At 40.6% G+C, this 26,392-nt stretch overlaps 1 protein-coding gene and 7 non-coding genes across 8 annotated transcripts; 7 read left to right on the top strand and 1 right to left on the bottom strand.

Annotated features, from left to right (window-relative positions):
* Positions 1 to 645: 645 nt before the first annotated feature.
* On the top strand, positions 646 to 717 carry trnac-gca (transfer RNA cysteine (anticodon GCA)). The gene has a single exon. It is a non-coding gene; the product is annotated as a tRNA-Cys (tRNA).
* A 1,502-nt stretch (positions 718 to 2,219) lies between these two features.
* On the top strand, positions 2,220 to 2,291 carry trnac-gca (transfer RNA cysteine (anticodon GCA)). The gene has a single exon. It is a non-coding gene; the product is annotated as a tRNA-Cys (tRNA).
* Positions 2,292 to 3,339: 1,048 nt separating this feature from the next.
* On the top strand, positions 3,340 to 3,411 carry trnac-gca (transfer RNA cysteine (anticodon GCA)). The gene has a single exon. It is a non-coding gene; the product is annotated as a tRNA-Cys (tRNA).
* Positions 3,412 to 4,913: 1,502 nt separating this feature from the next.
* Positions 4,914 to 4,985, top strand: trnac-gca (transfer RNA cysteine (anticodon GCA)). Its single transcript has one exon. It is a non-coding gene; the product is annotated as a tRNA-Cys (tRNA).
* Positions 4,986 to 6,487: 1,502 nt separating this feature from the next.
* trnac-gca (transfer RNA cysteine (anticodon GCA)) lies at positions 6,488 to 6,559 on the top strand. Its single transcript has one exon. It is a non-coding gene; the product is annotated as a tRNA-Cys (tRNA).
* Positions 6,560 to 8,061: 1,502 nt separating this feature from the next.
* On the top strand, positions 8,062 to 8,133 carry trnac-gca (transfer RNA cysteine (anticodon GCA)). The gene has a single exon. It is a non-coding gene; the product is annotated as a tRNA-Cys (tRNA).
* Positions 8,134 to 9,635: 1,502 nt separating this feature from the next.
* trnac-gca (transfer RNA cysteine (anticodon GCA)) lies at positions 9,636 to 9,707 on the top strand. Its single transcript has one exon. It is a non-coding gene; the product is annotated as a tRNA-Cys (tRNA).
* A 10,497-nt stretch (positions 9,708 to 20,204) lies between these two features.
* Positions 20,205 to 25,249, bottom strand: LOC136717387 (homeodomain-interacting protein kinase 2-like). Its single transcript, XM_066695004.1, has 7 exons — positions 23,799 to 25,249; positions 23,147 to 23,270; positions 22,674 to 22,787; positions 22,467 to 22,553; positions 21,999 to 22,183; positions 21,290 to 21,668; positions 20,205 to 20,543 (listed from the first exon to the last, which is right to left on the bottom strand). Exons 1-7 carry the CDS (start codon positions 24,455 to 24,457, stop codon positions 20,205 to 20,207), a joined length of 1,887 nt encoding a protein of 628 aa, XP_066551101.1. The 5' UTR covers positions 24,458 to 25,249.
* Positions 25,250 to 26,392: the final 1,143 nt, after the last annotated feature.

The following is a 26,392-nucleotide window of genomic DNA, read 5'->3' as shown; positions in this document are numbered from 1 at the left end:
CAGCATTTTACTGCAGAGCAAGAGGTCTATGCTTCAATTCCAGGTGCCACCTATGGAAACATGCTGTAATGAGTAGAATGTGCTTCTTCAAATTGTGAATTGCTTTATCTTTAATGGAAGTGGATGGTTTGTGTGATGTAATTCCATCACGTGTCTTTTGATGTTCGTCTTAATTAGGATATGTTTACGAGCATTGTTAGCTCAATGGTAGAGAATTTAACTGCAGATCAAGAGGTCTCTGCTTCAAATTCAGATTCACACTAAAAGTGATACAAGATGTTTTTTCCATGTATGTCTTCAATCTGCTGGTTGCAATTTATTTTTGGTCAAGATTGCACCAATGTGATTTCTTAGATGTGGGAGGGTTTCCAGCTCTGCCTTCGTTATCTAATGAGAATGTTTCTATTGCAATCGAACAGAGTGTAGCTCAGTGGTGGCGCGTTTTACTGCAGATCAAGAGGTCTCTGCTTCAAATCCAGGAGCCCCCTACGAAAACATGCTGTTATGAGTAAAATCAGGTTTTTTAAACAGTAAGTTGCCTTTTCGTTTGATGGTAGTGAATGGCGTTCATAATGTTGGTTCCTCACGCAGGGCTTTTGATATTCATCTTCATTAATACATGTGAGCGTGTTTTCTACAAGTGGAGAGGGTATAGCTCAGTGGTAGAGCATTTGACTGCAGATCAAGAGGTCTCTGGTTCAAATCCAGGTGCCCCCTACAAGAGAATTAGGGTGTTTGTTCAATGTGTATCTTCAATCTGTTGCTTACATTTTATTCTTGGTCAAGATTGCACCAAAGTCATTCCTTAGATATGGCAGGGTTTCCAGCTCAGCCTTTGTTATTGAATGACAATCTTTATTTTACAATTCAATGCACTATAGCTCAATGGTGGAGTATTTCACAACAGATCAAGTGGTCACTGGTCCAAAACCAGGTGCCCCTTAAAAGAGAAACAGGGTGTTTGTTCAATGTATATCTGCAATCTGTGGGTTCCTTATTATTGTTGATCAAAATTGCACCATAGTGATTCCTTAGATAAAGGAGGGTTTCCAGTTCTGCTTTTGTTATATAATGACAATGTTTCATTTGCAATTGAACAGAGTGAATATCTCATTCATACATCATTTTTCTGCAGAGCAAGAGGTCTCTGGTTCAAATCCAGGTGCCCTCTACAAGAGAAATTGGGTGTTTGTTCAATGTGTATCTTCAATCTGTTGGTTACCTTTTATTCTTGGTCCAGATTGCACCAAAGTCATTCCTTAGATATGGCAGGGTTTCCAGCTCAGCCGTTGTTATTGAATGACAATCTTTATTTTACAATTAAATGCACTATAGCTCAATGGTGGAGTATTTCACAACAGATCAAGTGGTCACTGGTCCAAAACCAGGTGCCCCTTAAAAGAGAAACAGGGTGTTTGTTCAATGTATATCTGCAATCTGCGGGTTCCTTATTATTGTTGATCAAAATTGCACCATAGTGATTCCTTAGATAAAGGAGGGTTTCCAGTTCTGCCTATGTTATATAATGAAAATGTTTCATTTGCCATGGAACAGAGTAAATAGCTCATTCATACAGCATTTTACTGCAGAGCAAGAGGTCTATGCTTCAATTCCAGGTGCCACCTATGGAAACATGCTGTAATGAGTAGAATGTGCTTCTTCAAATTGTGAATTGCTTTATCTTCAATGGAAGTGGATGGTTTTTGTGATGTAATTCCATCACGTGTCTTTTGATGTTCGTCTTAATTAGGATATGTTTACGAGCATTGTTTAGCTCAATGGTAGAGAATTTAACTGCAGATCAAGAGGTCTCTGCTTCAAATTCAGGTTCACACTAAAAGTGATACAAGATGTTTTTTCCATGTATGTCTTCAATCTGGTGGTTGCAATTTATTTTTGGTCAAGATTGCACCAATGTGATTTCTTAGATGTGGGAGGGTTTCCAGCTCTGCCTTCGTTATCTAATGAGAATGTTTCTATTGCAATCGAACAGAGTGTAGCTCAGTGGTGGCGCGTTTTACTGCAGATCAAGAGGTCTCTGCTTCAAATCCAGGAGCCCCCTACGAAAACATGCTGTTATGAGTAAAATGAGGTTCTTTAAACAGTAAGTTGCCTTTTCGTTTGATGGTAGTGAATGGCGTTCATAATATTGGTTCCTCACGCAGGGCTTTTGATATTCATCTTCATTAATACATGTGAGCTTGTGTTCTACAAGTGGAGGGGGTATAGCTCAGTGGTAGAGCATTTGACTGCAGATCAAGAGGTCTCTGGTTCAAATCCAGGTGCCCCCTACAAGAGAATTAGGGTGTTTGTTCAATGTGTTTCTTCTGTCTGTTGCTTACCTTTTATTCTTGTTCAAGATTCCACCAAAGTCATTCCTTAGATATGGCAGGGTTTCCAGCTCAGCCTTTGTTATTGAATGACAATCTTTATTTTACAATTCAATGCACTATAGCTCAATGGTGGAGTTTTTCACAACAGATCAAGTGGTCACTGGTCCAAAACCAGGTGCCCCTTAAAAGAGAAACAGGGTGTTTGTTCAATGTATATCTGCAATCTGCGGGTTCCTTATTATTGTTGATCAAAATTGCACCATAGTGATTCCTTAGATAAAGGAGGGTTTCCAGTTCTGCCTTTGTTATATAATGAAAATGTTTCATTTGCAATGGAACAGAGTAAAAAGCTCATTCATACAGCATTTTACTGCAGAGCAAGAGGTCTATGCTTCAATTCCAGGTGCCACCTATGGAAACATGCTGTAATGAGTAGAATGTGCTTCTTCAAATTGTGAATTGCTTTATCTTCAATGGAAGTGGATGGTTTTTGTGATGTAATTCCATCACGTGTCTTTTGATGTTCGTCTTAATTAGGATATGTTTACGAGCATTGTTTAGCTCAATGGTAGAGAATTTAACTGCAGATCAAGAGGTCTCTGCTTCAAATTCAGGTTCACACTAAAAGTGATACAAGATGTTTTTTCCATGTATGTCTTCAATCTGCTGTTTGCAATTTATTTTTGGTCAAGATTGCACCAATGTGATTTCTTAGATGTGGGAGGGTTTCCAGCTCTGCCTTCGTTATCTAATGAGAATGTTTCTATTGCAATCGAACAGAGTGTAGCTCAGTGGTGGCGCGTTTTACTGCAGATCAAGAGGTCTCTGCTTCAAATCCAGGAGCCCCCTACGAAAACATGCTGTTATGAGTAAAATGAGGTTCTTTAAACAGTAAGTTGCCTTTTCGTTTGATGGTAGTGAATGACGTTCATAATGTTGGTTCCTCACGCAGGGCTTTTGATATTCGTCTTCATTAATACATGTGAGATTGTGTTCTACAAGTGGAGGGGGTATAGCTCAGTGGTAGAGCATTTGACTGCAGATCAAGAGGTCTCTGGTTCAAATCCAGGTGCCCCCTACAAGAGAATTAGGGTGTTTGTTCAATTTGTATCTTCAATTTGTTGCTTACATTTTATTCTTGGTCAATATTGCACCAATGTCATTCCTTAGATATGGCAGGGTCTCCAGCTCTGCCTTTGTAATTTTATGACAATCTTTATTTTACAATTCAATGCACTATAGCTCAATGCTAGAGTATTTCACTGCAGATCAAGAAGTCACTGGTCCAAAGCCAAGTGCCCCTTAAATGAGAAACAGGGTGTTTGTTCAATGTATATCTGCAATCTGCGGGTTGCCTATTATTGTTGATCAAAATTGCACCATAGTGATTCCTTAGATAAAGGAGGGTTTCCAGTTCTGCTTTTGTTATATAATGAGAATGTTTCATTTGCAATTGAACAGAGTGAATATCTCATTCATTCATCATTTTTCTGCAGAGCAGGAGGTCTCTGGTTCAAATCCAGGTGCCCTCTACAAGAGAAATTGGGTGTTTGTTCAATGTGTATCTTCAATCTGTTGGTTACCTTTTATTCTTGGTCCAGATTGCACCAAAGTCATTCCTTAGATATGGCAGGGTTTCCAGCTCAGTCTTTGTTATTGAATGACAATCTTTATTTTACAATTCAATGCACTATAGCTCAATGGTAGAGTATTTCACAACAGATCAAGTGGTCACTGGTCCAAAACCAGGTGCCCCTTAAAAGAGAAACAGGGTATTTGTTCAATGTATATCTGCAATCTGCGGGTTGCTTATTATTGTTGATCAAAATTGCACCATCGTGAATCCTTAGATAAAGGAGGGTTTCCAGTTCTGCCTTTGTTATATAATGAAAATGTTTCATTTGCAATTGAACAGAGTAAAAAGCTCATTCATACAGCATTTTACTGCAGAGCAAGAGGTCTATGCTTCAATTCCAGGTGCCACCTATGGAAACATGCTGTAATGAGTAGAATGTGCTTCTTCAAATTGTGAATTGCTTTATCTTCAATGGAAGTGGATGGTTTTTGTGATGTAATTCCATCACGTGTCTTTTGATGTTCGTCTTAATTAGGATATGTTTACGAGCATTGTTTAGCTCAATGGTAGAGAATTTAACTGCAGATCAAGAGGTCTCTGCTTCAAATTCAGGTTCACACTAAAAGTGATACAAGATGTTTTTTCCATGTATGTCTTCAATCTGCTGGTTGCAATTTATTTTTGGTCAAGATTGCACCAATGTGATTTCTTAGATGTGGGAGGGTTTCCAGCTCTGCATTCGTTATCTAATGAGAATGTTTCTATTGCAATCGAACAGAGTGTAGCTCAGTGGTGGCGCGTTTTACTGCAGATCAAGAGGTCTCTGCTTCAAATCCAGGAGCCCCCTACGAAAACATGCTGTTATGAGTAAAATGAGGTTCTTTAAACAGTAAGTTGCCTTTTCGTTTGATGGTAGTGAATGACGTTCATAATGTCGGTTCCTCACGCAGGGCTTTTGATATTCGTCTTCATTAATACATGTGAGATTGTGTTCTACAAGTGGAGGGGGTATAGCTCAGTGGTAGAGCATTTGACTGCAGATCAAGAGGTCTCTGGTTCAAATCCAGGTGCCCCCTACAAGAGAATTAGGGTGTTTGTTCAATTTGTATCTTCAATTTGTTGCTTACATTTTATTCTTGGTCAAGATTGCACCATAGTCATTCCTTAGATATGGCAGGGTCTCCAGCTCTGCCTTTGTAATTTAATGACAATCTTTATTTTACAATTCAATGCACTATAGCTCAATGCTAGAGTATTTCACTGCAGATCAAGAGGTCACTGGTCCAAAACCAAGTGCCCCTTAAATGAGAAACAGGGTGTTTGTTCAATGTATATCTGCAATCTGCGGGTTGCCTATTATTGTTGATCAAAATTGCACCATAGTGATTCCTTAGATAAAGGAGGGTTTCCAGTTCTGCTTTTGTTATATAATGAGAATGTTTCATTTGCAATTGAACCGAGTGAATATCTCATTCATACATCATTTTTCTGCAGAGCAAGAGGTCTCTAGTTCAAATCCAGGTGCCCTCTACAAGAGAAATTGGGTGTTTGTTCAATGTGTATCTTCAATCTGTTGGTTACCTTTTATTCTTGGTCAAGATTGCACCAAAGTCATTCCTTAGATATGGCAGGGTTTCCAGCTCAGCCTTTGTTATTGAATGACAATCTTTATTTTACAATTCAATGCACTATAGCTCAATGGTGGAGTATTTCACAACAGATCAAGTGGTCACTGGTCCAAAACCAGGTGCCCCTTAAAAGAGAAACAGGGTGTTTGTTCAATGTATATCTGCAATCTGCGGGTTCCTTATTATTGTTGATCAAAATTGCACCATAGTGATTCCTTAGATAAAGGAGGGTTTCCAGTTCTGCCTTTGTTATATAATGAAAATGTTTCATTTGAAATGGAACAGAGTAAAAAGCTCATTCATACAGCATTTTACTGCAGAGCAAGAGGTCTATGCTTCAATTCCAGGTGCCACCTATGGAAACATGCTGTAATGAGTAGAATGTGCTTCTTCAAATTGTGAATTGCTTTATCTTCAATGGAAGTGGATGGTTTTTGTGATGTAATTCCATCACGTGTCTTTTGATGTTCGTCTTAATTAGGATATGTTTACGAGCATTGTTTAGCTCAATGGTAGAGAATTTAACTGCAGATCAAGAGGTCTCTGCTTCAAATTCAGGTTCACACTAAAAGTGATACAAGATGTTTTTTCCATGTATGTCTTCAATCTGCTGTTTGCAATTTATTTTTGGTCAAGATTGCACCAATGTGATTTCTTAGATGTGGGAGGGTTTCCAGCTCTGCCTTCGTTATCTAATGAGAATGTTTCTATTGCAATCGAACAGAGTGTAGCTCAGTGGTGGCGCGTTTTACTGCAGATCAAGAGGTCTCTGCTTCAAATCCAGGAGCCCCCTACGAAAACATGCTGTTATGAGTAAAATGAGGTTCTTTAAACAGTAAGTTGCCTTTTCGTTTGATGGTAGTGAATGACGTTCATAATGTTGGTTCCTCACGCAGGGCTTTTGATATTCGTCTTCATTAATACATGTGAGATTGTGTTCTACAAGTGGAGGGGGTATAGCTCAGTGGTAGAGCATTTGACTGCAGATCAAGAGGTCTCTGGTTCAAATCCAGGTGCCCCCTACAAGAGAATTAGGGTGTTTGTTCAATTTGTATCTTCAATTTGTTGCTTACATTTTATTCTTGGTCAAGATTGCACCATAGTCATTCCTTAGATATGGCAGGGTCTCCAGCTCTGCCTTTGTAATTTAATGACAATCTTTATTTTACAATTCAATGCACTATAGCTCAATGCTAGAGTATTTCACTGCAGATCAAGAGGTCACTGGTCCAAAACCAAGTGCCCCTTAAATGAGAAACAGGGTGTTTGTTCAATGTATATCTGCAATCTGCGGGTTGCCTATTATTGTTGATCAAAATTGCACCATAGTGATTCCTTAGATAAAGGAGGGTTTCCAGTTCTGCTTTTGTTATATAATGAGAATGGTTCATTTGCAATTGAACCGAGTGAATATCTCATTCATACATCATTTTTCTGCAGAGCAAGAGGTCTCTAGTTCAAATCCAGGTGCCCTCTACAAGAGAAATTGGGTGTTTGTTCAATGTGTATCTTCAATCTGTTGGTTACCTTTTATTCTTGGTCAAGATTGCACCAAAGTCATTCCTTAGATATGGCAGGGTTTCCAGCTCAGCCTTTGTTATTGAATGACAATCTTTATTTTACAATTCAATGCACTATAGCTCAATGGTGGAGTATTTCACAACAGATCAAGTGGTCACTGGTCCAAAACCAGGTGCCCCTTAAAAGAGAAACAGGGTGTTTGTTCAATGTATATCTGCAATCTGCGGGTTCCTTATTATTGTTGATCAAAATTGCACCATAGTGATTCCTTAGATAAAGGAGGGTTTCCAGTTCTGCCTTTGTTATATAATGAAAATGTTTCATTTGTAATGGAACAGAGTAAAAAGCTCATTCATACAGCATTTTACTGCAGAGCAAGAGGTCTATGCTTCAATTCCAGGTGCCACCTATGGAAACATGCTGTAATGAGTAGAATGTGCTTCTTCAAATTGTGAATTGCTTTATCTTCAATGGAAGTGGATGGTTTTTGTGATGTAATTCCATCACGTGTCTTTTGATGTTCGTCTTAATTAGGATATGTTTACGAGCATTGTTTAGCTCAATGGTAGAGAATTTAACTGCAGATCAAGAGGTCTCTGCTTCAAATTCAGGTTCACACTAAAAGTGATACAAGATGTTTTTTCCATGTATGTCTTCAATCTGCTGTTTGCAATTTATTTTTGGTCAAGATTGCACCAATGTGATTTCTTAGATGTGGGAGGGTTTCCAGCTCTGCCTTCGTTATCTAATGAGAATGTTTCTATTGCAATCGAACAGAGTGTAGCTCAGTGGTGGCGCGTTTTACTGCAGATCAAGAGGTCTCTGCTTCAAATCCAGGAGCCCCCTACGAAAACATGCTGTTATGAGTAAAATGAGGTTCTTTAAACAGTAAGTTGCCTTTTCGTTTGATGGTAGTGAATGACGTTCATAATGTTGGTTCCTCACGCAGGGCTTTTGATATTCGTCTTCATTAATACATGTGAGATTGTGTTCTACAAGTGGAGGGGGTATAGCTCAGTGGTAGAGCATTTGACTGCAGATCAAGAGGTCTCTGGTTCAAATCCAGGTGCCCCCTACAAGAGAATTAGGGTGTTTGTTCAATTTGTATCTTCAATTTGTTGCTTACATTTTATTCTTGGTCAAGATTGCACCATAGTCATTCCTTAGATATGGCAGGGTCTCCAGCTCTGCCTTTGTAATTTAATGACAATCTTTATTTTACAATTCAATGCACTATAGCTCAATGCTAGAGTATTTCACTGCAGATCAAGAGGTCACTGGTCCAAAACCAAGTGCCCCTTAAATGTGAAACAGGGTGTTTGTTCAATGTATATCTGCAATCTGCGGGTTGCCTATTATTGTTGATCAAAATTGCGCCATAGTGATTCCTTAGATAAAGGAGGGTTTCCAGTTCTGCATTTGTTATATAATGAGAATGGTTCATTTGCAATTGAACCGAGTGAATATCTCATTCATTCATAATTTTTCTGCAGAGCAAGAGGTCTCTGGTTCAAATCCAGGTGCCCTCTACAAGAGAAATTGGGTGTTTGTTCAGTGTGTATCTTCAATCTGTTGGTTACCTTTTATTCTTGGTCAAGATTGCACCAAAGTCATTCCTTAGATATGGCAGGGTTTCCAGCTCAGCCTTTGTTATTGAATGACAATCTTTATTTTACAATTCAATGCACTATAGCTCAATGGTAGTGTATTTCACAACAGATCAAGTGGTCACTGGTCCAAAACCAGGTGCCCCTTAAAAGAGAAACAGGGTGTTTGTTCAATGTATATCTGCAATCTGCGGGTTGCTTATTATTGTTGATCAAAATTGCACCATAGTGATTCCTTAGATAAAGGAGGGTTTCCAGTTCTGCCTTTGTTATATAATGAAAATGTTTCATTTGCAATTGAACAGAGTAAATAGCTCATTCATACAGCATTTTACTGCAGAGCAAGAGGTCTATGCTTCAATTCCAGGTGCCACCTATGGAAACATGCTGTAATGAGTAGAATGTGCTTCTTCAAATTGTGAATTGCTTTATCTTCAATGGAAGTGGATGGTTTTTGTGATGTAATTCCATCACGTGTCTTTTGATGTTCGTCTTAATTAGGATATGTTTACGAGCATTGTTTAGCTCAATGGTAGAGAATTTAACTGCAGATCAAGAGGTCTCTGCTTCAAATTCAGGTTCACACTAAAAGTGATACAAGATGTTTTTTCCATGTATGTCTTCAATCTGCTGGTTGCAATTTATTTTTGGTCAAGATTGCACCAATGTGATTTCTTAGATGTGGGAGGGTTTCCAGCTCTGCCTTCGTTATCTAATGAGAATGTTTCTATTGCAATCGAACAGAGTGTAGCTCAGTGGTGGCGCGTTTTACTGCAGATCAAGAGGTCTCTGCTTCAAATCCAGGAGCCCCCTACGAAAACATGCTGTTATGAGTAAAATGAGGTTCTTTAAACAGTAAGTTGCCTTTTCGTTTGATGGTAGTGAATGGCGTTCATAATGTAGGTTCCTCACGCAGGGCTTTTGATATTCGTCTTCATTAATACATGTGAGATTGCATTCTACAAGTGCAGGGGGTATAGCTCAGTGGTAGAGCATTTGACTGCAGATCAAGAGGTCTCTGCTTCAAATCCAGGTGCCCCCTACAAGACAATTAGGGTGTTTGTTCAATGTGTATCTTCAATCTGTTGCTTACATTTTATTCTTGGTCAAGATTGCACCAAAGTCATTCCTTAGATATGGCAGGGTCTCCAGCTCTGCCTTTGTAATTTAATGACAATCTTTATTTTACAATTCAATGCACTATAGCTCAATGCTAGAGTATTTCACAACAGATCAAGAGGTCACTGGTCCAAAACCAAGTGCCCCTTAAATGAGAAACAGGGTGTTTGTTCAATGTATATCTGCAATTTGCGGGTTGCCTATTATTGTTGATCAAAATTGCACCATAGTGATTCCTTAGATAAAGGAGGGTTTCCAGTTCTGCTTTTGTTATATAATGAGAATGTTTCATGTGCAATTGAACAGAGTGAATATCTCATTCATACATCATTTTTCTGCAGAGCAAGAGGTCTCTGGTTCAAATCCAGGTGCCCTCTACAAGAGAAATTGGGTGTTTGTTCAGTGTGTATCTTCAATCTGTTGGTTACCTTTTATTCTTGGTCAAGATTGCACCAAAGTCATTCCTTAGATATGGCAGGGTTTCCAGCTCAGCCTTTGTTATTGAATGACAATTTTTATTTTACAATTCAATGCACTATAGCTCAATGGTAGTGTATTTCACAACAGATCAAGTGGTCACTGGTCCAAAACCAGGTGCCCCTTAAAAGAGAAACAGGGTGTTTGTTCAATGTATATCTGCAATCTGCGGGTTGCTTATTATTGTTGATCAAAATTGCACCATAGTGATTCCTTAGATAAAGGAGGGTTTCCAGTTCTGCCTTTGTTATATAATGAAAATGTTTCATTTGCAATTGAACAGAGTAAATAGCTCATTCATACAGCATTTTACTGCAGAGCAAGAGGTCTATGCTTCAATTCCAGGTGCCACCTATGGAAACATGCTGTAATGAGTAGAATGTGCTTCTTCAAATTGTGAATTGCTTTATCTTCAATGGAAGTGGATGGTTTTTGTGATGTAATTCCATCACATGTCTTTTGATGTTCGTCTTAATTAGGATATGTTTACGAGCATTGTTTAGCTCAATGGTAGAGAATTTAACTGCAGATCAAGAGGTCTCTGCTTCAAATTCAGGTTCACACTAAAAGTGATACAAGATGTTTTTTCCATGTATGTCTTCAATCTGCTGGTTGCAATTTATTTTTGGTCAAGATTGCACCAATGTGATTTCTTAGATGTGGGAGGGTTTCCAGCTCTGCCTTCGTTATCTAATGAGAATGTTTCTATTGCAATCGAACAGAGTGTAGCTCAGTGGTGGCGCGTTTTACAGCAGATCAAGAGGTCTCTGATTCAAATCCAAGTGCCCCCTACGAATACATGCTGTTATGAGTAAAATGAGGTTCTTCAAACAGTATGTTGCCTTCTCGTTTGATGGTAGTGAATTGCATTAGTAATGTTGGTGCTTCACGCAGGGCTTTTGATATTCGTCTTCATTAATTCATGTGAGATTGTGTTTTACAAGTGGAGGGGGTATAGCTCAGTGGTGGAGCATTTGACTAAAGATCAAGAGGTCTCAGGTTCAAATCCAGGTGCCACCTACAAGAGAATTAGGGTGTTTGTTCAATGTGTATCTTCAATCTGTGGTTTACATTTTATTCTTGGTCAAGATTGCACCAAAGTCATACCTTAGATATGGCAGGGTTTCCAGCTCTGCCTTTGTTATTTAATGACAATCTTTATTTTACAATTCAATGCACTATAGCTCAATGGTAGAGTATTTCACAACAGATCAAGTGGTCACTGGTCCAAAACCAGGTTCCCCTTAAAAGAGAAACAGGGTGTTTGTTCAATGTATATCTGCAATCTGCGGGTTGCTTATTATTGTTGATCAAAATTGCACCATAGTGATTCCTTAGATAAAGGAGGGTTTCCAGTTCTGCCTTTGTTATATAATGAGAATGTTTCATTTGCAATTGAACAGAGTAAATAGCTCATTCATACAGCATTTTACTGCAGAGCAAGAGGTCTATGCTTCAATTCCAGGTGCCACCTATGGAAACATGCTGTAATGAGTAGAATGTGCTTCTTCAAATTGTGAATTGCTTTATCTTCAATGGAAGTGGATGGTTTTTGTGATGTAATTCCATCACGTGTCTTTTGATGTTCGTCTTAATTAGGATATGTTTACGAGCATTGTTTAGCTCAATGGTAAAGAATTTAACTGCAGATCAAGAGGTCTCTGCTTCAAATTCAGTTTCACACTAAAAGTGATAGAGGATGTTTTTTCCATGTATGTCTTCAATCTGCTGGTTGCAATTTATTTTTGGTCAAGATTGCACCAATGTGATTTCTTAGAAGTGGCAGGGTTTCCAGCTCTGCCTTCATTATTTAATGAGAATGTTTCTATTGCAATCGAACAGAGTGTAGCTCAGTGGTGGTGCGTTTTACAGCAGATCAAGAGGTCTCTGCTTCAAATCCAGGTGCCCCCTACGAATACATGCTGTTATGAGTAAAATGAGGTTCTTCAAACAGTATGTTGCCTTCTCGTTTGATGGTAGTGAATGGTGTTTGTAATGTTGGTTCTTCATGCAGGGCTTTTGATATTCGTCTTCATTAATACATGTGAGATTATGTTCTGCAAGTGTAGGGGGTATAGCTCAGTGGTAGAGCATTTGACTGCAGATCTCGTTTAAATCCAGGTGTCCTCTATAATATGACACAGGATATTTATAGGATGTATGTTCTTGTCTGCAGCTATACACACATGGAATGAGTCTGGATAAGGGTTGAGAGTCTATACAGACCCTGTTTTACTTCCGTTTAGAAATACTTTTTTTCTTTTCTGCATTCACCCTGAAAGCAAAGTGTATTTAAATGTAGTGGTTGCTAACGGGACAAGACTGGACCCGTCTTATGAGCTGTGTATGAAGACCGTCTCTACTTTAAAAGACTAGTCTTAAGGACTCGAGTTGCTGAGAACAGCAGAATCCCACCGACTCACTGGAGCCGCTGTCTGGAGGCGAGTCAGCATTGATCAATAGGATCTCTGTGTTTAACGTTGTGTGGGAATTGTAAATGAATATATGATTTCAGAGTGAAATAAATCAAATCATGAGATCTAATTGCCAGGCAAGGGAATTTTGTGAGCACGCGGTTGTTTGAAACCCACTCTCGCCTGGTGGATCGCCATTTTGGCTTACGCATTTTTTGTATTTTATTTATTTAATTGAACTAATGTCTAACAAATTATTCGACTTTTTTTCTTCCTGTAGAAAATCACTACAATCACAATACCTCAGGCAGGGCCGGCACTACCTATAGGCAGAGTAGGCAATTGCCTAGGGCCTCGGCCTTGGAGGCAGGGCCTCCATAACTGTATCATCCCTATACGTGAGTCCAGGGTTTCCCAAACTTTATGGGGGGCGCGGGGAAAGAGCTGAACAGGTAAAAAGTCAAGACGAGACACAAGAAATCCCTGAGGGCATCTGACAACTGTTGATTGCCGCCCTGCATAAATCGCACTGGATAAACTGATATCTTTTTCTACACTTACACACATTAAAGACAAGCTGTACTGTCGCGACTCACAGGAGTGGAAAATAATGAGGTGATAATTACGGTAAAATAAATACATAAGACTAACTTGCAGCTCCAAAATGTCATCAAGTGGAAACGAGCTCGCCAGGACTCTGCTGAAATATTTTGGAAACGCATTAACAAAAAATACATTAAAGGCGAAATAATGCAATGTGACAATTTTTGCAATTGCAAAACTTCTGAACTTTATTTTAAAATACTCATCTAACACAACAACTTTATTAAATAAATTCAGAAACATACCTGTGTGTTCAAGTTCCAGTGAAAACAAAATATATAGCAATAGCTGGCTGTGTGTGTTTTAATAATATTAGTTTGTTTGTTGCTCCTCTTTCCTTTCTGCGTAGATCTGCAGAATTCCACTGATCCCATTGGCGGAGTCGCGCAGCTCTGTCATTGTCAGCCAATCACAGACAAGAAATAACAAATCTCACCCTCTCGTCAATCTTCATTACAGCTACATAGAGAGCCAATCAGCCGTACAGGGTTTAAAATAAAATAAAAATTATTATTATTATTATTATTATTATTATTATTATTATTATTATTATTATTATTATTATTATTATTATTATTATTATTATTTTAACTATCGAATGTTAGATTCACTTGAAGATAGTGGCCATCTTTAATGAATAGTTGAATTTTCGAATATTCGGTCTCATCCTATATATTACATAACTAGTAAAATTGTATAAAATGGAAAGAGCGTTACTGTATCTTCTGTAACTATGTTGATTCAGGCACATCCGTACTAGATGGAGTAAGAATAGGTTCATGCATAGAGAGATTCTGATTTAAATTCACAAATAAAATGGTGAAAAGTGAAATGAAAACAAGCAAGAGCACTGCTCTAAAGATAAATATACTTTTATATGGGGGGGGGGGGCGTGACCTGTGACCTAAATGTTTTGGGGGGACGCCACCCAGGAAGTTTGGGAACCACTGCGCTAGTCCACCAATCAAGACAGGGGTCTCCAACATAAATTTTGCCTAGGGCCTCCAAATGTCTAGAACCGGCCCTGACCTCAGGTGAACTGCAGGTTTGTGTAAAAGCTTACAAATACGTTGCTAAAAATAAAAATCTCAGTTCACCCTACAAATATGCTTAACATTTCTAATGACCTGGGGTCCTCATTCAGGGTGCATTTCCTCCGTCTACTGCTGAATTAAATAAATAAATATACCTGTCTTACCTCAGTGTATCAGGCCCAGCACCCACACCCTGCTATCGTGATCTGCTTCACAGAGTCGTCTTTGCCGCTTTCTTGTTGAGTCCGCGGCTTCATTATCCACCAAGTGGTGCAGCGCTGGTAGGGCGGGAGCTCTGAGGATTTTGCTCATGTAATGGTGAACAATATAAGCCTATGTGTTTACAAATAAGGAAACAACAACGTGAGATATCCCTTGAGAGAATAATGAATTAAACATAAATCGCATACACAGCGTGTTTCTGACGTCATTCACCCTAACAGTGCAATACAGCTGCTTGTGGACTAAACCATTCAATACACGGGACTGGGGGGACGCATATGATTAATAACAATGAAAAATACATTCAATGTTATGTTATTTGAATCACGTAGCCATTTTATATTTATTTTCAGTAATGATGAAGATCGTGTATTATTGTATAAGTGATGTTATTTATCTTTGATTGTTAAATCAGGAGTCTCGGTGTGGACCGGCCTGGACCACTGTCTCTCCCGGGAGCGCCCGAACTACAGAGTCTGGGGAGACAAGGGCCCAGCGCTGCGGCAGGAGAGCGGAGCGGCACAGTGTGGAGTGGGACATTGTACTGCACAGAGTATTGTGTATTTGTTTTAGTGTTGAAGGGGACACATGAAAAAGGAAGTATTGGGTTTGTAGATATTATGGACCCTCCTTGCCCTGTTGTATCTCTTGTCTGTGAAATGTGTGCATACAACTGTGGTGGTCCAGAGCTGTATGTTACCTGTGGGGGAAGGGCTAATTGATGCTAATTGAACATTTATGGTCATTTGAGATCGCGATTGACATATTTCGATGTCTGTACCTTATTTTGGGTCTTGTACTTATTGAGCTTTTATTGAGATATTAAGCAGGTTATGGGTGATATCATCTTGGGTGCTACTGGGTGCCACTATACGATCAATTATGATCAGTGCAATAATAATGGATGTTTTAATTGATACTATACATTTTGCTTCCATGGGCTTTCTCTTGGCTGAGGGTAGGTCATTAGGATAATGACACTGGGGATCCCTTCCATTCAATATAATATTAGGCATAAGAATAATAAAATAAATTAATATGGCAAGGATATGCAGGTTGATTGGGAATGAATAGTGCTGCTTTATATGACCATATCTTAAAATATAACAATTTGCAATCATTTGTTACTTTGAATCAGGTTCATAACATCCTATAGGTATGGGGTAGAATCCCTGTATGACATTTGGTTTCTCCAACTCTAAAAATGCTGTCCATGATGGTTCCAGTTCGTGTTTCATAGGAAGACATAGGATTCTGCTGCTGTCAAGGTGAAGAGAGCAGCCAGCCGTGTCTACCTCAACATTATGGAGATGTTGGTGATGGACTGCCGGCACTGTCTCTGGAAAGATTGGCCACATCCGTGAGATCCCCAAGGTGGTGGTGAGGGAAGTCCTCAAAATGTATGGCTTTGGGAGCTTCAGACCATCTGCCAGTGAGGTACGGACATTACCGATCGCTGCGCACAGTATTTATTTATTTCATGGCAGACACCCTTATCCAAGTGCAGTAATATAAATCAATACAGATTTGAAATTAAAAATGATCTATTCAAAGTTGATACCTGCCCAAACAGAGATCTTGTGTTCTTCTGCGTCAGGAGAAGCTGTCTTGTTTGTAATGCAGTGCTCTTGCTTCACATTCACAGGAATTGGAGACAGCAGACAAATCAACTGAGACAGCTGACAAGAATGAGTGTCTGGAAATGCTTATAGGTAAGATCTAAAGAGAATAAAGTGCTATAGCTGAGGGTGGGGGGGTAGATTCATAGAAAATTCTGAGATCATTGTTATGGTTTATATGGGGGGGAAATTGGATTTATGCACTGGATGGGCCTACCTACCCCCAACACTGTCACAATATCAATCAGCTTTGCATGAGTTTTGTTTTCCTTGACAGCACCTGTAATCTTAATTCTCCTCTTTCCAGGGTTGCAACCCTTTAAAACAAATCTTATCAGGACCTTTTCAGGACATTTCAGCCATGTTCCATGATGTTATTGCCATTTCTACCTACCATATCCTAACGCCTTGAACATGTATTTGAATTGAATTAACCACAATTTAACAACGTTAGTTATTCAATGTAATGATATTACTTCTGAGATAATACCTTTCAGAAACTTTCATGGGACGAGGCTATTGATTTTTACAATGCGTTCATAGACTACTGAACATTGTTACAGTAACCTTATGCAGTGTTTTCAGATCACAGTTTAGCCTTAAGCTAATGTACCAGTCTGACAACAGGAATCCAATGTTTACTCAGCGTTCAATAACATACCACAGATGCAAAATAATAAAATTGCACCAATTGCACTGCACATAGCTCTGATGTGACTATTACCTATATTCTGCTCTTACTTGAACTACTTCAAACTGTCCCTCAATAGAATTATGCATTTTATTGTCTACTGGCTCTTCAGTTATCATGCTTTAATTAGGGCTGTTGTATAGTGTAAATTCTTGCTCTTACGGCACGGTTTTCGTAAAACACGCACATACATATATTACCTATATGGTGACTAAGAAACAAAAAGGTAAATGTGCTAGAGTTGCCCAGTCAGAGCCCCAACCTAAATCCAATCGAAATTTGTGACATGACTAGAAGATTGCTGTCCATCAACGCTCCCCAAGAAACTTGACAAAGCCTGGACTGTTTTGTAAAGAAGAATGATCAAATATTGCCAAATCTACTTGTGCAGAGACCGATCCCAACAGACTGTAATTGCTGACAGAGTATTAACTCAGGGGGGTGGAGACTTAACCAATTATGATGTTTCATTTTTGTATTTTTAATAGTGATTTTAGGTAAAACTCTGGAGTATGCAGCATTGATGAGGAATAAAATCCGAAATCAAATGCATGAGACTGAGCAAAATGTGAAAAAAAAAAATAGTACTGTAAATATATATATATATATATATATATATATATATATACAGTACTGTGCAAACGTTTTAGGCAGTTGTGAAAAAATTCTGTAAAGTAAGAATGCTTTCAAAAATAGACATGTTAATAGATTATATTTATCAATTAACTGAATGAACCAAATCCATATTTGGTGTGACCACCCTTTGTCTTCAAAACAAGTCGGAGGTATGGTTTTTTGGCTGCAAGTCTACCATGAAGGCCACTTCTGACCAGACTTCTCAAGACACTAGATGGATGTACCAGGGTCCCACTGTTTTCTGCCAATTCTGAGCTGATGGCACTGCTGGACATCTTCTGATTGTGAAGGGAAGTAAGCATGATGTGTCTTTCATCTGCTGCAGTAAGTTTCCTTGGCCGACCACTGCGTGTACGGTCCTCAGCGTTGTCCGTTGCATTGTGCTTCTTCAAAAGAGCTTGGACAGCACATCTGGAAACCCCTGTCTGCCTGGGAGAGACCTTGCTGATGCAGTATAACTACCTTGTGTCTTGTTGCTGTGCTCAGTCTTGCCATGATGTATGACTTTTGACAGTAAACGGTCTTCAGCAACCTCACATTGTTACCTGAGTTTGGCTTTTTTTTGTATTCCTCCTACACAGCTGTTTCTGTTTCAGTTAATGATTGTGTTTCAACCTACATATTGAATTGATGATCATTAGCACCTGTTTGCTATAATTGTTTAATCATACACCTGGCTATATGCCTACAAAATCCCTGACTTTGTGCAAGTGTACCTAGAAGAATTGACGCTGTCTTGAAGGCAAAGCATGGTCACACCAAATATGGATTTGATGTAGATTTTTCTTCTGTTCACTCACTTTGCATGTTGTTAATTGATAAATATAATATATTAACATGTTTATTTTTGAAAGCATTTTTTCACACCTGCCTAAAACTTTTGCACAGTACTGTATATTGAACATATCTGTTAAATAAAGCATTCATCTGTGGAACTGTGAGTTGGCCATCAAATCACCATATATTTTCAAAGTCTGTTCTGTTCCAATCTCTGGTTCCTCCATCAAAACATTTTCAGATTCACAAAAGGAAACCCATCACTTCATTCCACTTCAAGTGTTCCAAGTGTTCAAGGACGTATCATAGAAAGTTCAGCAATTATTCTCCTTCCACAGAAGCAAGTTCCTAAAAGCTTTGAAACAGTATTTCTTCGTCATTGTTGGTATTTAGCTTTAAATGTATCAAAGTACACCAGTCATTTTGATTTCTCTTACTGCTCTCAGTCCAGCACTTGTCATTTATTTGAAACATCACCCACCAGTAGCACTAAACCACATCACTGGGGAGTTTGTTCCAGATTGTGATGCCTCTCTGTGTGAAGTAGTGTCTCCTGTTTTCCATCTTGAATGCCTTGAAGCCCAATTTCCATTTGTGTCCCCGGGTCCATGTGTCCCTGCAGATCTGGAAAAGCTCCTCTGGTTTGATGTGGTCGATGCCTTTCATGACCTTGAAGACTTGGATCAAGTCCCCATATAGTCTCCTTCTGTTCCAGGGTGAAAAGGTTCAGTTCCCTCAGTGTCTCAGTAGGACATTCCCTTCAGACCTGGAATAAGTGTGGTTGCTCTCCTCTGAACTGCCTCTAGAGCAGCGATATCTTTCTTGAAGTGTGGAGCCCAGAACTGTACACAGTATTCCAGATGAGCTCAAACTAGTGCATTGTACAGACTGAACATTACTGCCCTTGTTCTCAGTTCAACACTTTTGACAATATACCCTAACATTGTGTTTGCCTTTTGTATTGCTTCCTCACATTGTTTAGAAGAAGCTGTTCTTCTGGCTCATGGTGCCCAACACCTTACTGAGACACTTTATGTTGTTTTTTCCATTGTCACCCATCTGTATAATTATACACACATACACACTAATAGTCCTATACTATAATATATACTTATAATACCATTAGAAAATAGTTATAGTAAAATATTAAAGTAAATGCAGGGGGTGGAATAAAAAACAATTTTGTCACATCTTTAGAAAGCTTAGAGTCTCATCTTTCATGGGATACCAAACACTTGGCGAACAACACAACAATGAAGAGATTAAGAGAACATGGGATTAAAGAGAAGCACATGGATTTGGTGCCCTTTTAAGGTCACAATGCAACATCTTTCTGAATATCTGAGATGTAAGGGGCTAAATTTTGTTTAACAAAACAATTCCATGATTTCTTCTTTTATCTCCAATTGTTTATTTGCTCTATGCTTTAATTTAGTACATTGAGACATTAAACTGCAAAAATGTCTATAACAAATTGACGTGTTCATACAATTTTGACTGGTAGTGTACATTTTTTACACTTGGGACATATTTTAAGTCATGAGGCAGTGGATAAGCATCCCTAATGTGTGCCTGTTCAACTCACGACAATCAGTACAGACATGTAGATCCCCAGATTTGTTCCATACAAGCACTAAAGGCGAAGCCCACTCACTGTTTGACTTCCTAATAATGCCCTTTTCTCCATTTCATCAAGTACTTGTTTCTCTTCTGTTTCGCATTCTGTGAACAGAGCCTCTAGCTTCACTACAATCTAGTTTGTTCCTTGAAAAGATCTCTTCCTATTTATCTACTAGGTCTTCAAGTTTGTCTTCCACTGATCACTCACTTCACAAGAATGAATGAATTTCTCGGAGACTAAACACCTCCATATGAAAGTTGGAGAATATGACAAAATACAAAAGTTGACATTCTGTAATTTACAGTTTTATTTACAGTCAGCAAAGTTCACTTTCTTGTGGCCCACGTGGTGAGCTGACAACTGCCCATAGTGCCTGGGGTGGGGGGGATGGGTCTCCTGGTCCGTGTGGTGACCCGAGCCCTGCCCATAGTGCCCAGGGCGGGGGGGATGGGTCTCCTGGCCCGTGTGGTGACCCGAGCCCTGCCCATTGTGCCCAGGGCGGGGGGGATGGGTCTCCTGGCCCGCGTGGTGACCCGAGCCCTGCCCATAGTGCCCAGCCTGGGGGGGTTGTAGAGGTGGACATCCGCTGCCGGCGCCTGTGCGTTGGAGGGGGTGATGTTGTCCGACTGCCTGTTGTTCTCCTCTGCTGCCACAAGTTGCTGCGCCTGTGCAAAGTCACGAAAAAGAGTCTGAGAGCGCCTGTCTGCAGAGTTGACACGAAACCAAACCCGACCGACAGCAGTCCATCCATCTCCACATGTCTGAGGGTGTTGGATTCAAGCAGAGCTAATTATTTGACTGCAGTAGCATTGTCTGCCTTCCTTTCACCCTCCTAAATAATGACGCCCACACAGATCGACCCTTTTCACTCCTGAACGGAGAGGGAACAATACATATCTATCTCTCTCTCCATACCACCTCCTTTATAACTCCAGCAATACTCAGTGCCAGTTGCAATACTGAGGGCCGTACCAAAGAGCTGACATGGTCACTAAAGTGAGAGATGTGGCCCTAGCTCTGAGGGGTCTGCATGAGACCAGGAGTCAATCCTTCTGGATGACGGAATCAGCTCTGAATATATAGCTTTTGAGATGTGTTATAGAGTGGCAGTCAGTGAACTGAAATGCTAGAGACTAGTATATAATTATCGGTGCAGACTTTTATAGTGATATTGTGACTATACAACACTTTTTTTTAAATTAAAAGTCAAATTCAAAATGAGGATAAACAGTAACTGATTTAACAATTACACTAAAACATCATGGGTGAACCTGTATTAACCAGTTTAATATTAGCTTCATCACTCAAATGGACTTCCTGGAGACACATGTTGCTCAGTCTCTCACACCTACATTATCACTCCTGCAGGACAGACAAAGGGGAAAACAAAGAAAAAAACTTTGGGACTCACCTTGGGTGCTTCGTTGACCTGGCTGTTGTAGGTCATGCTGGAGGCTGCGTTGACCTGTCTGTTGTAGGTCGTGCTGGTGGCTGTGTTGACCTGGCTGTTGTAGGTCATGCTGGAGGCTGCGTTGACCTGTCTGTTGTAGGTCGTGCTGGTGGCTGTGTTGACCTGGCTGTTGTAGGTCGTGCTGGGGGATGTGTTGACCTGGCTGTTATAGGTCGTGCTGGTGGCTGTGTTGACCTGGCTGTTGTAGGTCGTGCTGGGGGATGTGTTGACCTGGCTGTTAAAGGTCGTGCTGAGGGCTGCGTGGAGCTGGCAATTGTAGGTCGTGCTGGTATCGACCCGACTATAGCACACCTCCATGTCTTGGGCACAAGACATGACACTAGGCGAGAGGAAGAGATGTGTTAAGATAAGTATCTCCACGTTCTGAGCACTAGCTTTAAAATTAGTGTACGGTTGTTTTTAACAAGTACAATTCAGAAGCTTTCCTGGTATTGACGGATTGATATTCTTATTTTTCTTTCCCCACAAAAGACCCCATTGCCAAGATGCATATTCATCAAGTGAAAACACAGTGTCTCTGGAGATTCAGCTCCACAGCTATTCCCTGCCTATTACAGGAGACACAACACAAGGTGGCTTTTAAGAGCACACTCTTCAACGTTGGCAGTTTTTGTCTTTTGTTTTTATCCGCACCCCTATTAAAACATACTGTGTGCTGGGGAGGAACTCAAATAGATGAGTCATAGTGACGAAGGGATGGTTCTGGACTTGGACAGGGGTAATTCTGTCCTCTGGGTCCATCGACAGCATCCTCTTCAGCAGGTCAATGAACTGCAGCCGGTCTGCCAATTCTGCCATCAAGTCATTCCCATCCAGATCCATTGGCATATGGACCTGTGGAGTCAAATTAGAGGAGTTAAGATTTCTTCATAATGCCTGTTCTTTCCCAAGACAGTTATACCTCAGTAAGAGTGCAGTAAACTGTAGAGTGTTCAGTTAAAAGCCTTTCAATATCTGTGACTCAGTCTGTGACTCGTACCAATACAACTGGAGGTTTACTAGACCTTTGCGAAATGTGCCAACGAATACATAGGAATGTATAAGTGAAAATGAGATGCCTGCACTTCTCCAGGTGCTAACACAGTAAATATGACCCAGTGTTTGAGGGGCTCCATACCAGCGCCATGCCATCCAAACCACTGGACTTGTACAGCCGCTGCTCCTTTGACTGGATCCCCGTCTCTCCCTCATGCTCTTCTGGCGTCTGTGTGTTAATATACAGATAGGGACATTTACATTTTATTTTTTAAGTTTAGTTTATGTTTTAACAAGACCAAATGTGTCTCTTTGAATGCTATAGCCTGAATGTGTTATAAGGTCTGACCTTAAGTCTCCACAGGGAGTTGGCCGAGTCTCTCTTAAAGAACTCTCCTGTCTTCGTCCCAGCACTCAGCAGGTTCTCCGCAGGCAAACCCTGCATCTCAACTATGTACCGGATCTAGAAAAACAAAAATAAATCAATCAAAAGCCACTGAGAGTAATGCTGGAAAATCAAAAACCTGTTAAAAGTTCAATCCTTTCCATCTTCACCTGTGCTGAGCATAAATATAAATATATATATAAACACACATATCAGAGAATGTACTAGAGAATGTAAATTAAATTATTTGGACACACATATATCAGGCTTTTAAAAATCATGCCTACTGTTTTTGCAGGAAGAGAACAAATTTTGATCAAAAGCCTTTCGTTTGAACATCAGAAGAGAGACGAGGACTCTTGTCTTTACTGCTCAATACTCTTTCAGGTGCAAGTTCTGTTAGACGTTAGACAGGAAAGGCAGCTTCCAGCTCTTACTTGATCGTACACCGAAGCCCCGGGGTACAGAGGCCACCCCAGAAACAGCTCTGCAATGATGCAGCCCAGCGACCACATATCAATGGCTTGATTGTAGGGCAGGCCAAGGATGATCTCTGGAGCCCTGCAGAGACAGGACATATAGAAGCAGTGGGTCAGTGTGGACGAGGCAAGAAAGAATGTGATTTCAGACAGGGTGACTCTGTAACCAAGGCCTGCTTTAACAAAACCCACAGCGTGGAAAACATGAGGAATAATATGAATTTGATGTTCGATCTCACATTGTATTATTTGGCTTTACTTCTTGGCATATTTCCCTGGTTTCATTTGAAACACCCCTCTCTATAGTAATTGTATTGTATTCTGACTCTATATTAACTATATTTAGTATAAACATTTATAAATGTTGCATCTTTAGCTGCTAGGGTGTCGCTGAAGTTAAGGTCAGTACATGTTTTATTTCCGAGAATGCAGTTTTTTTTTCCTCTGGTCTCCTATAATTAAGTTCACTCCCATATTTTACAGACATTGGCCATATTGTGCTTAACAACTATACATCTTCATGTGTTCTGTGCAAAGCGCATTAGGTAAACACAACAGACTGAAGTATTTAGAAGGAGTATTTAGAAAACGCAATGCCACGTTGCCTTACCTGAAATATCTGGCCTGCATGCAGGCAGAGCGCACTGCCTCCGAGACATGGGTGGCCAGACCGAAGTCGATCACCTTGACTCTGAGGGGCTGCCTGGCCGCGTCCACCAGCATAATGTTGTCAGGCTTGAGGTCAGCGTGGATGATCCCCAGAGTCTCCAGCTTCAGCAGGGCAGTGGCGACCTGCTGCAGGATGGGCCTGATGTACTTGAGGGGCAGGGGCCCGAAGCTAAGGACGTCATACAGATTCTGATCTAGCATCTCAAACACCAGGCACAAGTGGCCCTTGTACCGGAAACACTCATTAGCCCGGACAAGGTTATATTGGTCGGGGTTCTCTCTGCTCAGCCTGGCCAGGATGGTGGCTTCAATCAGGCACTGCCGCTCATAGGCGGGTTTGTTCTTCAGGATCTTGATGGCCACGATCTCATCGGTACGGTGATTCCTGCACTTCACCACCTGGCCAAAGACGCCCCGGCCCAGGAACTCCAGGACTTCATACGGGTTTCTCTGGGAGCAGAGCATCTCATGATCCACCAGCTGGTACTCATCATTATCCTCGTCCGTGGCAACAGGCGCCCTGCTGCTGCTGGTCCCCATCTCCTCTCTCCTGCGCTTCAGCTCGCAGCTCTGGGAGGTCTCGGGCAATTTCACAGACATTCGTCACTATGTTAACGAAAGAAAGAATAAACTTGTAAATGTACAGTAAAAAATACTTCATCTAAGCCTTTACCCCTGACAAAGATGGATCTTACTCACCAAAGGGTTTCAAAACTCGGCTCAAGAACGAAATGTATAAATTACCACCGAAAGATAGATGTTTCACAGAAGGAGATCTTCACTGCTGTGTTGATCAGACTGGAATGGAGTCAAGTCAGTGGTGAGACACTAAAGCATACTCTGGAAGTAGAATGACATTATGATGTCATAAAATTGTACTACTGATGTAGTAGAATTGCAAGGCAGTCTGATGGTGGGGGTGATATTGTGATGTCATGGAATTCTACACTGTGAATTCTACATTCTACATTGCAATTAGGTTGATTGAAACCAGAGGCATGCTATTATGTATTGTCATAGTTTTTGGTCCAGTACAGTTTGTATATATACAACAAGAAATCCACAAACTTTAGAAAAGGAACACTCTTCAGCAGAAAAGTAAAATAAAATTAACAACTCACCCCCATTTTTTCCATTGGTTTGGTTTTACCTGCAAGCGTGCAGGAAACAGTATAGATTAACCTTATCAATGAAATATTAAGGAGGATTCTACCAGTATTTTAAAATGAAAATAATGTCATCCATTAAACTTAGTTTGATGAAACACACAATCATTTCAATTTAACCCTGTTACATTACTCAAAAATATCTGTGGAAAAGGATTGGCAGAAGTCACCTTCAAATCTGATTCAGGTGTCTGTTTCAGAGAGAAACGATATGTTGCAAATCCAACCCTGGTTATCTGAAAAAGGAAGCACTGCCCAAGGGGGAGGGGTTGCTGCGCACTTCCGTAGGAACCCGATCAAAAAACGTCACTCTATCAAAGCTGCCATTGGCCCCTCTGCACACGTCACTCAGAACTGGTCCCTTCCCACTTCCTGTTCTATAAAACGTGATGTCTGCACAAGTTCATCCTCGTTTGCCAGGAGCATGACTCCTGCACGACCTTGCAACCCTTGGGCAGTGCTTCCTTTCTCAGATAACCGGGGTTGCATTCGCAACCTATAATTATCTTTCAAGTCGGAAGCACTGCCCAAGGGGGAGGGGTTACTGTATAACAAAACCATCGCAAGGGAGGAGGCACCGAGTTGATAAGGGACCCTGCCCCGAGGTGACTGCTAGGGGGCCTCGGCAACACAACTCCAGACAGTAATCTCAGGGGCCCCACAGGGCTGCAGGACCGCAGTCATGTTCTTACCGGGAACTGTCTAGAATCAGCATATACAAAGTGAGGCTACAGAGGTTAACTCTTACACCCTCTGCTTACAATAGCAAGGCCGGCTGCTCTACTAGTGCAGGTAGGAGCGAGACCGTAATCTACTTGTACATATCTGGCGTGGGCAATCAAGCAACATGTGCGGCCTCCACGCATTATCATGGAACTGGACCCCTGATCTAATAGGTGCGGGGCCATAGACCCACTGAAACACAACATAGTACACAGCCTGCACAGTACACAGTCACAGAGTAGCCGAGCTAAAAACGACAATATATATCGCGTGGCAGCAGGAGCATTCATGCTGCCTCCGCACAGCACAGAAGCATCCTACTCAACTGAACAGTACAGAGTGGAGAGTTCCATTGTGCTGACAACTTAAAATGTCATACAAACGAACTATACACACCACGGGGCGCAGGAACCAACTCATGTGCCTCCCACGGAACACAGGAGCAGTTGACGCCTGTTGATTAGACCAGCTAGCGCAGGGCAACATTAGCTCTACTGTGCTGACAAATTAACTATGTACACAGCGGAACACAAGAGCCCATTCAAGTGCTTACCACTGAGGACAGCAGCAGCGGACTCTATTGCACACAGCCAGAGCAGGCAACAGACCTGCTGACCAAGGAACTATATAGTGAGAACAACTCGAG

Source organism: Amia ocellicauda, chromosome 21 (assembly GCF_036373705.1).
Source record: "Amia ocellicauda isolate fAmiCal2 chromosome 21, fAmiCal2.hap1, whole genome shotgun sequence".
In the NCBI taxonomy this organism is placed as follows: domain Eukaryota; kingdom Metazoa; phylum Chordata; class Actinopteri; order Amiiformes; family Amiidae; genus Amia; species Amia ocellicauda.
This window is presented reverse-complemented; position numbering and strand designations above follow the sequence as displayed.